This window comes from Lichenostomus cassidix, chromosome 4A (genome assembly GCF_008360975.1).
Source record: "Lichenostomus cassidix isolate B80296 chromosome 4A, HeHo_3.0, whole genome shotgun sequence".
Taxonomy (NCBI): Eukaryota; Metazoa; Chordata; class Aves; order Passeriformes; family Meliphagidae; genus Lichenostomus; species Lichenostomus cassidix.
This window is the reverse complement of record NC_139485.1, coordinates 1,805,250-1,819,284: the sequence shown is the minus strand read 5'-3', so window position 1 is coordinate 1,819,284 and position 14,035 is coordinate 1,805,250. Positions and strand designations below refer to the sequence as shown.

Here is a 14,035-nt window from a genome sequence, read left to right as displayed (position 1 = left end):
GATCTGCCTGTCCCAGCTGGCCCTGGCTCTGGGAGAAAGAAGAGAGCAGCTCCAGCTCCGTTCCCACTGGTAATATCTTGGGAAAAGCCAGCCAAAGCCCAAAGCTGTCACCCTGGCCCTGCAGTTCTGCTTCTCACTTTTGCATTATCTCTGTGAACTGTCAAGAGGATTGAGGAGGCAGAAATCAGCTTCAAAGAAGATCAGAAGCAGAGTATGAGCTCATGTGGGTGTTGCTTCCATGCACTTCCACCCTCTGGATTTCTGGTGGTGGGAAAGGGCAGAGGATGATGGCGCTGCACATCCCTGGGCTGTGGCTGCAGTGACCTCACTCTGGGGCACACTGGGACCCCTTGCAGAACTCCTGCCCTGCTCTGGAGCTGACCAGCTGGGAGATGCTCCAGCAGGACAGGTAGATGCATCCCCTATTTCCCTCTGGAATGGCCTCAGCAGGATTTGTGCTCCCATAAACATGTCTTGCTTCAAATTTGGTTTGTGGTCCTTGTGCTCTGGCAGAGCTGCACTGGGGCTGTTGCCTCCATGGTGCCCAACGAGCTTTAGAAAGAGCCACAACTCAAATTTGCTGCAGGGGCATCTTGTGGATTTACTGTGGGTTTACTGTGCTCCTGTGAACATCAGTGCTCAGAACCAAATGGGTGGAAGAAAATGCCTCCCTCAGTGCTGCTGTGTTCCCAACTCACACCAGCCCTGAGGTGGTGAAAGCCCAGCAGCTGCTGGCTCTGGTTGGCACTCACTGTCCAAATGGTCACTGTTCAAATGTTTGTGTGCTCAGAGAGACCACATGGGGACAAGCAGGAGTTGGGGATCCACCCCACTGTGCCCAGACCCTGCTGGGCAGCCAGCACAGGGCACACACAGCATTTTGTGCCAGCTGCAGTCAGAGCAGGTGGGACTGGTGTTCCTGAAGCAATTGTTTGAGAATCAGCTCTATCAAGGCCATGATTATTTCAGGAAATAGAATAACAGCCCTGCTTTGCATAAAAGATGCTGAAGGATGTGTGCTGCTGGCCCCATACATTGAGGGGGTGCCTCTTCCAGCCCTACAGGTCTGGAAAAGCAAATGCCATTGGGGTGGGCAGGAATCCCAGCTGGGAAACCTGGCTGAGCTTTTCCAGAGCCTCCCTGGCAGGATGTGCTCAGCCCCAGTCCCCTCAGCACTGAAGTCACACAAGGTGGAGGCAGCAGAGCTGAGCACACTCGTTCCTTGCTCTGATCACTGGCTGAGAGGCACAAAATGTGCAGCAAATCCTTGACTGTGACCCAGGAGCTGCCGGGGGAGCTCGGAGCTGAGGCAGGATTTGAGGCAGGAGCTCTTCCAGCTGACACCCCCAGGACTGTGACTGTGCTGACACTGACAGAATTTCAAATAGCTGAGAGCTGCAAGTCCTGACTCCTGTCTAGACTGGAGCCTGGGGTAGCCCTTTGGGAAGGTGGAATGAATCTCTGCTTGATTTGTCATTTTTTTCCTCCTTCTCTAAGCCATGTTAAATTTTATATGTGTCCCAGTGTCCTGATTTCAGCTGGGAATGATATCTGTGTGTATATATGAGACAGGAAAGGCAGTGGGGTAGTGGAAAATGTGGGATGTGGGACCTGGCATGGTGTAACAGATATGGACTAAGGGGTGGATGCTGACCTGGTTTTGGCTGGGGTAGTTTTCTGCTTAGTATCTGGAATAACACTGTGTTTTGGATTTAATATGAGAATAAAGTTGATAAGACACTGAGGGGCCATTGTCAAGAGCACTGTCTGGATTTTCACCCAGCCCTTTCCCTTGCCCAGGGATCCCAAAGGCTGGAATAAATGTCTGTTCCTGGCAGGGAGGCTCCCCTGGCTGGGAAGGTCACTGCAGGAGGCAGAGGGAAGCAGAGGCAGTGTCTGGGGGGCTGTGGCAGCATTTCCATTGCCACAGAGCTGCTCTGCCCATCCAGTGTTGGACCAGACACTGCCTTTCCCTGCAGGGATTATCCCTCAGACCTGGGATGGAACTCACACAGTTAACAACTCCCAGCTATTTCTGTCCCAGCCCTGGGCTACTCTGCATTTCCAGCAAGGAGATGGGCAGCAGGAAAAAGGGGTTCTCTTCCTCTTTAATGATGATCCTTGGGACTTGCAGCTGCAGGGGGAAGCAGAGAAGGCCTTGGGAACAATTAATTCCTGTGCCTCCCTGCAGTGCTGGGGCACAGCTGAGGCTGGCAGATCCCTCTGTCACCCCCAGGTCCCTCCTGAGCCCACGGCTGGGCAGAGTCACAGCTCCACCACCCCAGCAGGGAGAGCTGATGGTGCCAGCTCCTGACAGAGCTCCCAAACCCCACCAGGGAGGCTGGAAAAACAGGAGCCAGCACAGGAAATCATGGCCAATAAGCAGGGCTTCCGATGCAATCATGTTCTCATTTCGGTGCGGAGCAGCAGGCCCAGAATGAGGGGAAAACACCATTCTCCTGCCTTTTTTGGCAATAATGGCTTGTAACCTCAGAGGAATCTCCAGCCTTCAGGGGCTGGCTCCACATTTTCTCCCTCCACCTGGCTCGGGCTCACGAACACCCCACGGAGCTCTCTGCACAAAACATCCACCGGGATGAGCTTTGGACCTCTCTGCTGTCTGGCACTCCCAGGGACCTGTGAGTTCCCTCCCTTGGAGACAGCTGATGGGTTTCTCAGCAGTGCCCAGACACTGTCACAGCAATTTCCTTCAAAAGGCACGTTGAAATATCGAGCAAAGCCCTAGGGGTGCTCTGAACTCCTTGCTGAAGTCCCCAGCCCGCAGAGCCCTGGCTGCAGAGCAGTTTCCTTGTCCCCAGGACTGCCTGCTGGCCTCCAGCAGATCTCCCCAGGAACTGAATGGCAGGAAGAGCGTGCCCTGAGGACAGCTCCATGCCGGGGTATAAATAGCTCCACTTCAGCTTCCTCAGCCTGGCAGGACAGATCCCAGCAGGAACCTGCAGCTTCCAGACAGAGCTGCTGCTTTGGGGTGCACAGGACAGGCTGGAGCATTTCCCACCCACTTTTCCTTCCATAATTTTTAAAGCACACAAGTCTGAGTGAGATCTTTTAAAGCAAGGAGGACACAGGACAATTCAAATGCACCTGAGGGGGTGATTTGGTGCTGTTTGTCAGGAGAACCTTGGCACAGCAGTCTGAGGCAGGCAGGAGGACATCCTGCCATTTTTTCAGCTCAGCTCCGTTCCAAGAGCATCCCCGGCGAGACATTTCATAATTGGGGACATTTTCTTCAGGAAAGTGCTCAGGCAGTCCCAAAAGATCCACAACATTTCCTGCACGTGCTCCTGCCACAGAGCAAGAAGGGCTGGGTAGGCAGCCAGGGCACTGAGTCAGGAGAGAGAATTGGGTTTCCTGGAGCGTGGGATGGGCTGGGTTAACAATGTTGGACCTGGGGTGTACTGGGGAAAGGAAACAGCTCAGCACAAGAGCCAGGGTGGATAAAGCAACCAGGGCTCAGAGCACCAAGAAAAAAACAGAGAAAGGAAATAGAAAGGGAGAAAAAAATTACTTCAGGAACTAAGGAGTAACGCCAAAAAGCCACTTTCCAATTAGAGGAAAACTTGCTGGGAAAGCAGGATAAGGGTAGAAAGGGACTATTTTCAACAGGCAGGAAAGTGTCAGCCACATGAATGGAGCAGGTGGGTTCACCTGGTGGTGCAAAAGCTGGATTTAGCTGTGTGGGCATGTCAGAGTCCCCTGGGGATGGAAGTCGCTCCTCGTGTGAGTTCACCATCATTAGCAACACCCTGGGGCTGGCAGAGCTGCCCAGCAAAGATTGGTGTTTGCTGTAAGTGTGGGTTTGCAGCATGATTCAAATACCAGCAGACTAACTCACTGCCTCTGCAGCGTTTGCTTGAGTAAGAGGATTCAAAGAACCACATTTTAGCATTTACTAGGAAAATGAAATTAATTCATCCCCGTGAGTGTTTGTGGGAAGGAGAAGGCTGAGCTTATTCAGCACCAGAGGAGTTTGTGTCATCCCCATTCAAGACAGTAAAAGTCAGCTCCTTCATCTGAGGATTCATAATCTCAGCTTGGAAGATCCAAGATGATTCAGTGTTTAGTAATGCATTGGTCAAGTAGATTGAAGGAAAACCAGCGTTTTGAGGGAATATGCTAACAAAAATTCCCATTATTGGAATGTTTGTTCAGTAGTTTGCATTCAGTTAATCACAGAGGACCACGCTCCTCTGAAGTTCCTGCTTCCATTGATTCTTGGGTGGGAAATCAGTGATTCTGACACGTGGGGGAGAGGCAGCTCAAAGGGAAGGAAAATGAGCAATGGGACATTTTTTTACAATAAAATATGTCCAGCGTGGTCACCCAGCTCTGCTGAGAATGTCTCACAGATGTAAGGACAGAGCAGCACACAAATGTGTAGGAGGGGAGGAATTACAAAGAATCCTGTTGGGAAGCTTCATGCCTGGGGAGGAAGGGAAAGAGAGAGGGCTTGGGCATCCAGGATGAAGCTTTGGAAGAGCACTGTGACAGCAAAACCCTTCAGGATTAAAGAACTTAGAATTAAAGGAAAGGATGTTTAAGGAAGTTGGTTTATCAGTTCCTTGGGAAACTAAACTAATGGGACAACCCAGCCTGCAGCTCTGGAATTGAACAGGATGGATAATCTCTGCAACTCATCTCCCTGAGAATTCAGCTGGCATGAAAACCCAGCTGCCATGATCTGTGTGGTGTCCAGAGTGTCAGAGCTGCTGCTCCTCCTGTGCCAGGGGGAGCTGGACACCCTGAATTGCTGCTTCTGCCTCACGCAGATCCCACAGCCCCACGCTGCCGCTAGCAAGGACAAAAAGCAGAATTCTCACCTTGAACAAAGACATAGATGCTGGCCACGAGCCCCTGGTGCCCGGGGGAGCTGCTGAGGGCACAGCTGAGCTCTCCAGTGTCATTGGCTGTGGCTTTCCTGAGGACAAGCTGGCTGCAGCTCAGCCCGGGGACGTCACGGCAGCTGCTGGCGTGAACCCGCGGGTTGTCACCCCTCAGCTGCCAGCTCACCGACGGGGCTCCCCTGCCAACACAACACACACAGATCACTCAGCATTCTGGCAAAATTGGGGTTTCTTCCCAGCCAGCTGTTCCCAGCACTCCCACCCGTGTCATTCCCAAAGAAATGGTGGAGTTCACTGGGTGTTTGCACTGCCAGCCATCAGAGATGGAGCTGGGTCACCCCACGCTGTCCCCCAGAGCAGGGGACATTCCTGAAAGGCTCTGTGGGAACTGCAGCAAGCTCCTGGAGAAAAGCTGAAATTCCCTTCTAACGCACTGCCTGAGTGCGGGTTTGTTTTTGTAACACCGTATTTTAGCCACTTCAAACATTGGAAAGCAGCAGATAAAATTATATGTTTGTTCCTGGCGGAGGACTTTGCATATTTTAACAGCTAAATTAATGCCTATTTTCTTGCACTGAGGCTGCATGGACAGAGGAGAATATTTATGTAATTTCGCATCACCTTTCTTGCTTAATCAGCAGTGACTCAGTCTTAGTTTTTGTGAAAGGCCTGAAATGAATCAGATTACCAATCTGGGAATATCTGCTCAGGACACATTTTTTCCAATTCCCCTCATGACAGCAGCCAGAACACAGAGCCAGGAGGGCAGAGGATGCACATTCCACCCACCTGCCCTACCTGCTGCTCTCTGAGCACAGCTCGTGGCAAATGCAATTCCATGGAGCTCAGGATGAAAAGCAGGGCCTGGGTGTCACCTGCTGCAGGACCAGAGCTCCCAGCTGATCCCAGTCCCACTGCATGTGCTGGGAGCATCAGGCCATGGCAGCAGGAGCTCTCAGAGCTCTCTGGGATGGACCAGAGACACCCATGAGATGAAGGTTATGGTGCTTTTTTGTACAAAACTGTTAATTGGGGGTTTGGGGGTGACCACCCATGGATTTTTCTGGAGAAGAAGTTGGTATTGGAGAGAGGGAGCTCTGTCTGTGTTTGCAGAGAGAAACCACTCTTCCCCCTGAGAACAGGGGCTTGGCTCTCCCTCTCCCTCAGTGAATTCCCACTGGCATTTGCTGAGCTGAGGAAGGAGTGGGAACCCTGGATTTCCCCAGCTCAGTGCTGCCAGCGAGAAATCCAGTCTGGACATCCAGGACCAAGATGGTGATACCCAAAGTGCGTCTCTGTGTGAAATTCCCAGTTATCCAGTAACTCCAGCTGCTCTCCCTGCTCCAGGGCCTGCAGGGTGCAGTGGGTTGCAGGCAGAGCTGCTGGCTAGGACATCCAGTGACACACAGACACACAAACATCCTCTTGGCCATCGCTCCTGCCCGTCCCTCTGCCGCCTTCCTGGACAGGAGGCAGACATGGAGCTGAGCTCTTGAGGATATTCCCAGCACAAGGCTGAAGGAAAACACTGGGAAAAGTGGGAATATCCTCTCTGCTGAGCAGCCTCGCCCTCGGTTGTGGGTGTTCTGGTGGTTGGACAGCCCCAGCCCACGTCAGAGCAGCTTCCCGTCCTTCTGAGCACTCTGTCCCACCTCACCAACGTCAGCAGTGACTCCAGAGCTGTCCAGTGGCTCCTGGCCTGGGACAGGGAACAGTGCCAGTCCACATGGACACCCAGCTCCCAGCACCTCACCATGTCCCTGCCCCTCCTCACCCACACCACTCTGGGGTCCATCTGTGCTGGAGATCTGCTCTGGTGGCTCTGCAGGACAGCACTGCAATTTCACACCTGGGCTTCCTTAAATCTATCAATCTAAATCTATAATCTAAATCTTTATCCCAGTGCAAAGTGAAGGCTTTGGCTGTTGCTTTGGGATTTTCACACCCCTGGCACAGGGCAGTGGCAGCAGCAGCTCTGGCCAGGCCACCACGAACCAGGAAATCTTGGCCAAGGACCTCAAAGGCCTGGAGCTGAAGGGAGAAGGGATGATCCCACAAACCTGCTGGGGCTGCTGCCTTGTGCTGTGCCCCACACAGTGCCCCTGGAAGCACCAAGAATTCCAGAGCTCCCCTTGGGCCAGGAGCTGACCTGTGAATGTGCAGGGGCTGCTGTGGCAGAGGAGGAGGGCAGACATCCACTGAGGGGTTGATCCAGGCAATCTTGCATCCAGAAACCACACTTGCCTTCTATTCCCAGGTTTTGCACAGCCTGAGCCAAGGAGCTGGACTGCTCCAGGCCCTGGTTCTGTGTTCCACCCCATGCTCACATATTTTTGTGTTTCTCAGACCAGCCATGGGGATTTATTGCTCTGCATCTGTAAAGCAATGTGGGACTGAAGTGCTAATAACTCCTTCAACTATTTATTCACCTGCTGATAGGAGAAGAGCAGGGTGTTCCTCCAGATTAGAAAGGCAGTGGATGGAGAGCTGGGAAGTGTTGGTTTAATTGGCCTGGGGCACTCCAGGGACCTCATGTCCACACAAGTTTTATGGAGTGCACCATCGAGATGTTAAAGGACTGCTTAGACTTTATTGCCATCTTGTTTGCTGTTTGCCAAGCTAAAAATACCACTGGGAGGTTGTTCTGACCTCGTCAGCCTCATGGCAAGCTGGAGGTATTTGGAAAAAAGCTGCCTTGCCCTGCAGAAGGCATCCCAAATTGACACAGTCTGAGTCAATCCACCTTTCACCATACACAGAATTAAATAGTGTGGGACAAAAATCAGAGGGGACATGTCAGTGTACACTAGAGCTTAAATTCACCTTCCCACTGCTTTTCTTACTGTTTTCAGTAACTTGTGTTGCAGGAAACCATCCCTGTAGTGGCTCCAGTTGAGGGGACCTTTCAAGAAGGTGTAAAAACTGTGTGTGTGTGAGAGAGAGAAACTGTGAGAGTTTGTGTTACCTTCAGCCTTCCCTCCTACCACACTCAGAAAAAAAGCTGCAAAACCACCTCTGGCAGTAGTTAAGTGTGAAAATCCCACTCAGAACAAGTAACACCTCCATCCAGCTCAGTCTGAGGCCCTTGGTGGAGCCAGCAGCTGCTGTGTGTTCTGGCAGAGCAGAGTGCTCTGGGTTTGCTTCATCCTCATGTGTCAGCTCCATCCCCATTCCCAGAGCCTCCTCTCCCTGTCATCACCAAAATCCTGCTGCTCCTTGCAGGGCTGGTGGCACACATTGTGCCAGGACTGGGGAGCTGCCCTGATTTACAGCATCAGCACTTTGGTTCTTCACAAGTCCGGGTTAAATCTGATTTCAAGCACATGTTATGTTTAAACAGGCTGGGTCTTTGCATGTGCAGACAGTGACTGCTGCTTATTCCAGCCTCACATTATGGGCTAGGTGGCAGTTCCTGGTGACCTCGTTTGTCACTGCCTCATGGACAGGGAGCAAAGGAGAGATTTGGGCTGCAGAGGAGCTGAATCTGCCCCTGTTTCCAGAGGGGGTTTTCCCTCAAGCACAGCACATCCCATGAGCTCTCCCCTGTGCTGACTCAGGGCTTTGCTGGGCCCTTTTAGAGCACAAAATTCGGCCAGGCTGACCCCAGACCTCTCCCTGCTCTGTCCCAGCCCATCCAACCTCTCCCAGCTGGCAGAGCACCAGGAGCTCTGCTGGCCAAGCTCATCAACACCAGGACGGAAAGGCAGCATTCTGGAGCAATCCTTACCAGCATTTTATTTTTAGGGTGTCTCCTGGTGAGATGACAACGTGGTCCTTTGTGATGCTCAGCCTGGGTTTCTGCAGAAGCCCTTCCTCGGCGAGACCTGACCCAAATAAAGGAGAAACCATCATTAGTTCAGCCGGGCCATTCACTGGCTCAGAGCAGCACAATGCACTCGAGGCACTCTTTGTTTTGTAAATAGTCCCTAATTTGGGGGCCCACACAGCGCTGGCATTTATCCTGGTGCAGCTCAGCTGGGAGATGCCCTCAGATGGTTTTTGATTCCTTTATTCCTCTCTTTCTTTTCTGACACCGAGCACCTGCGTTTGTGCCAATTGTATCTCTCTGCTTTATTGCTGAATTATTGCAGATTGAGGAGAACAGATCTGTGTCAAAAGGATTTGACATGCCTGTGAAAGTGGAAGGAGTCAGGTCCTTGGGAAGTAATTTGATGGGTGAGCTCATACACTGCATTTTAATCAACGGGAGAAGAGAAAACAAGAATTCTGGGGAGCTCCTGTGATATTAAAGGCAAATCAGAAGCGTGGTGATTTCCAAATCACCATTCCCAAACAATCAATTCCCAAACCACCAATTCCCAAACCACCATCCCCAAATCCTGCCTGGGAGCTGAAGCCCAGGCTCAGGGCACTGTGGTTGCTGCAATGCTTGCAGGGCAGTCTGTGACTCTGAGCTTTGTCAGGTCTCTGGTGACAAGGGGCACTAAGGGACAGCAGTGACAAAGTCTCTCTCATCATCTCCTGGCCCAGGACATGTCTTCTGCCGGTGGAAGTGTCCCCAGGGAGGATCTGAGTGCACATCCACAATGAGGCAATGCTCAGAAAGTGAAACTGAGAAGAACCAGCAGTGGAGGTTGGCCAGGCTGGCTTCTTTGTCCCAATCCAAAGTAACACAATCAAGGAGAGGAGAAGCCAGGCTCGGATAAGGATCTCCACTTCCACAGCTCTGACATTAAAGCCGTGTTTTCTTTCCCCTCCTGCTCTCCAAATCTCTCTTCTCCTTTGCCTGGCACTCGATAAGGCAGCAATGCTCAGCTGGGCTCCCAGCACAGGCATTATGTGCAGCACAGAAGGGAGATAACATATCTGCCAGAGAGAGAAACACTCGGCTTTAACTTTTCAACTGCATGAAACAGTGATTTTCCTGACCCCACCTCTCGGCTCTCATCTCTTGATTTCAGTAAGCTGCTCTTTGCCTCAGCACAGGGAGTGATTCACTCCCACTTTGGAGCCTCTGGCTGCTTCCACCAGCCTTGGAGTTCCCATCAGTCACTCAGAGGAGGCCAAGTGATCTCCTGGCACCACAGAGTCCTTCCAGAGGGGACCTTGGACAGTGCTGGACACCCTTGGAGCCACTGACCCTTCCTAGAGACCCTGGCTGAGCCTTTGGACCCGTGCTGGTCCCGTGCTGGCCACCAGAGCCAGACCCATCCCACTGCCCTGCGCTGGCACTGCAGCTCTGTCCCCAAAGCCCTTTGCAGAGTAAGGAGTTGGAGTTTGGCCAACACAAACTCCCTCCAGTGCCTCTGTGGGACATTATTTAGCACCTCCAAACTGCCATTCCCTGGAATGCTGGGGAAGCAGAGCACCCAGGGGGTTCCAGCCCTGCCCTTCCCATTTCTTTTAGGGATTAGCCTGCTGTTCCTAAACCCCCTCAGGATGGCACATGCAGGCAGCAGCATCACCCTGAGCTGAGAACCAACAGAACAGCCCCAAACTCTCAGGAGGAGGCACTGCCAGGCAATCCCATCCCTGCACTTGGCTCTGAGTCCCCTCTGCTCTCCAGACAGAGCCAGTTCCCACCGGGAATGGGCTGAGCTTTGGCAAAGGTCCTTTCATGGTGCTGAGATATTTCTCAGCCCCTTCAGACTGAATGTGCTGAGCTCTGCAAAAATGACCCAAAATATGGCCAACAGCTCCAAATGTGTCTGTCAAGTGCCATTAATTTGCCAGCTGAGGGGGTTTGGGTCCCTGCAGCTCTCCCAGGACACTGCCTCTGCCAGGATTTGCTCTGGGCTGTTGATGCTGTGACTTCAGCCAGGTGCTGCTTCCACCGAGAATCCTGGGGTTTGAAACAAGATTATTTCTCTGCTCTTGTGCCTTCAGTTGTTCTTAGGGCTCAGAGGGGCTCAGCTCATGTCCTGAGCTGGGCTTCTGACTGAATTGTAGCTCTCATGAGCAAGTGTGGCACTGTCAGAGTCACAGCCTGACACCTGAACTCTGTTCTGACTGTAGAGTCTTGGGGCTTTTACAATATTTGACAATGTTTTTGCTAAAAGAAAGAAAAGTATTCTTTAATAAGTTTTGATTATTCTTTTTGCTTCTGAGTTACTTCTTGCCCAAAGTTTGTTTTGGCTTTGGGAGCTGAGGAACAGAATAAGCAAAGTATAATTTCAGTGCTTTTCTACCCCACAGAGAACAGGAGGAGAAGTTCCTGTGCCACACACACATCTGGGCTCTGCTGGCAGGTGACAGAGGGTTCATATAAACACAGCCTGTGCCCTTCCTGCCACACCAGAGCTGAGTGGGCTGAGAAAGGAATATTTGGAGGGGAAAACAGAGAGAGCAGTGGGGGACCAAGTCAGGCTGTGTGAGGGCAGGACAATGCCAAACTGGCAGAGTGAGATCTCACAATATCCTTGACCTCCCCTGGTCCATGAGACCTAGACTTGAGATTTTGGGGGCAAAGCTGGGGACAGTCCTGGGGTGTGCTGGATGACAAAAGGGATCTGCTCCACCAAGGCTTTGGGATGCTGCAAGGGAGAACCAGGTGAGGTTCTGGCAGTGCATCCCCTCCTTTCCTACAGCCCTGCTCCCCACCTCTGTCCCTAAACCCACAGCCTGCCCAGGGAGGGCTGGGTGCCCTGCTGGGCCAAGTCCTGCTCTGATTGCACAGCTCAAAGTACAATGCCCAGGCCTCGAAGAACATCTTCCCCTTCTCCCTGTTCAATAACTTTGGTCCTGCCCTAGGGATTCAGGGGACACGAAAAGCAAGTGGTCATTCCTGTGTCATGACCATGGCAAAGCTCCTTGTGAGAGCCACAAGCAGAGTCCCCAGTGCCACAGCTGTCCCTGCATTCCCTGTAGAGCTGCCCTGCTCCCTGTGTGCTCCTGGTGCAGCATCCTTCCCTGGATCCCCCAGTGTGGATTGGGATCAGATAACCCTGCAGGGTTGGCATTGCTGCCTCCTGCAGAGCTGCAAACAGCTCTGAGCACAGCATTCCCTCTGCAGACCGAGGGGAGGGAAGGCTCCTCCTGGGAGTGACACATCCCATGGCATTCCTGCCCTCCCTTGGCTCTCGGCTCACAGTTTGGCTCCAGCAAGAGCAGAGCAGCATCTCCAGGCTGGAAAGAGCCCCAGGTGAGGACAGAGCCTCTGTCCAGAGCCTCACTGCACCATTTCTGACTCTGGGACTTTATTCCTACCTTCAGCTCAGGCTTTCACATTCTGCTCTCGGCGGCAAAAACCGCAAACACAGCACAACCACAAATCCTCGGGAGTGAAATGTGAAAGGTTGACTGATACATTATCCAGGGGAGAAAAATACATTGAAAACTGCTTTTCCTGGGATAATCTGATTTTGCAGCATGGCCAGCATGAAACCCGGGAGGCTCCCCAGGCAGAGGGTAATGGGTGACCTCCTCACCTCTCTGTCAGATGGTTTCCAGCTCCATCTCACTTGGCACAGGGAGATCCCTCCCACGCACAGCCTGATGCTCCATGCTGGGCCCAGCAGCGAGCATGGATAAAAGTATTTTTAATCTCTGTTCCTTATTGTAACAGCCTTCCTTCAGGCATCCTCTGGGCACTGCAGCTCTCCCTGGCAGAGCCCTCACAGATGGCTGAGAGGCCTCAGTGTCACTCAGTGACAGCTCAGGGGGTGTGGGACCTGACTGAGGGATCCAGGGATCCCTTCTGGGCACGGGGCAAGCTGAGGGGACACAGCCACACAGCCTGTGCTTCAGGTGACAAGGAGATAATTGCTGGGCAGAGCAGAGATTGCTGTGCTGGCAGTGAAACCAGGGAGGTGAGAGGAGGATTCCACCAGGGCTTGGGCACACAAAGAGGTTAGTGCATATGGTTGAGCTCCAGGGGCTGTTGATGTGTGTAAAGTCACCCTTGTGCAGAGCTGGGTCCCAGGGCCCCTTGGAAGGGACTGGAAGGCAGAGCTTTGGAGCTGATTTCAGTCAGGGAAGGAGGGTGACATAGACAATGTGTTTTGTCCTGGCTGAGGATGCTGCTGTGAGCTGTGCTTGCCTGGCAGAGCCTGGAGCAGGAGCTCCAATGGAATCTGGAATCATTCTGGAATCACCAGGGGCTGCACAGGCACCACAGCTTGCCCTGTGAGAGGTGACACCAGGAGCTGGGGTGTGCAGAGGCAGAGCTGTGCCCTCCCCTCCTGCCATGGGAACCTGGGCAAGGCAGACCCTCCAAGGACTCCAGCAGTGAATGACACCAAATAAATGAATGACACCAAATAAATGAAAACCACCAAATAAATGAAAACCACCAAATAAATGCCAGTGTGCTCCCCTCCGAGCTGCCAGGACCCCTCAGCACAAGCCCACAGTGTGAGCACACCTCAGACTGAGCAGGTGCCTGTTTGAAAGGGAATTTTCATGCTTTTATCCCCAAGGAAATCTATTTGTGCTGGAGTTGGAGAGCCCAAGGATTCACTGCAAAGCTGTGTGTGTTTAAACTGATGGCCTGTAATCATCTTAGGATTTATTTCAAGGTTACCCCTTGAAAAGAGAAGCACCACAGCCCTGCCAGCATTATTGGATCACAAGCCTTGCAATATTTGGTGTGTTTATTGAGTCTCCAGCTCCTGGAATCAGCTTTCCCTTATAACACTCAAGTGATTTTCTATTATTTTAAAGGCTTAAAAAGACAGCAGCAAATAACTAAAGAGAACCATCTCCACCCCTTTTTTTTGTTGTGAATTTGGCCATAGGATTTTTGATTCTCCTAGACATTAATGAAACGTTTTGTGCTCTCTATTCACAATGCAGCATCTTCTAAATGAAATGTTATTGCTACCATTGACTTCCCCAGCAGAGGAGAAGGGAGGCTCTTGTGGGGAAGATCTTGGCTGTCAGTCAGAGATAAAACTCTCAAATTCTGTCTTTTCTGCTGGCTGGTGAGCTCTGATGGGAACTGAGTCAGTACAGAGGGCACAGGCCCCATAATGGGCTGCAGGTGGGCAATGTGTAGGTCAGAATTTTTTTGGGGAAACTTCCCCTCCAACCTAATGTGGTTTGAGTGTCTCTCTCCCAGCTCTTGCCCAGGGAACTGGTTTTGGTCAGGTTATTTGCTCTCTCAATTCTCCACGTGTCCATTGAGGATCATAATTTGTCTGTGAAGATTTAAACCCTTCATCTTCTCCTGTGCACCTCCACTGTGCTAAACCACTTTTCCTGGAGGAGGA

At 52.0% G+C, this 14,035-nt stretch overlaps 1 protein-coding gene across 4 annotated transcripts in view; it reads right to left on the bottom strand.

Annotated features, from left to right (window-relative positions):
• The window catches only part of LOC146437261 (vascular endothelial growth factor receptor kdr-like), a 119,138-nt gene that overhangs the window by 77,536 nt on the left and 27,567 nt on the right, over positions 1-14,035 (bottom strand). For all 4 annotated transcript variants that reach the window (XM_085060028.1, XM_085060030.1, XM_085060029.1 and 1 more), the window contains exons 2-3: positions 8,593-8,689; positions 4,842-5,044 (exon numbers count right to left, since the gene is read on the bottom strand). In XM_085060028.1, coding sequence (XP_084916154.1) covers positions 4,842-5,044; positions 8,593-8,689 — 300 coding nt within the window. The remainder of the gene's footprint in view (positions 1-4,841; positions 5,045-8,592; positions 8,690-14,035) is intronic.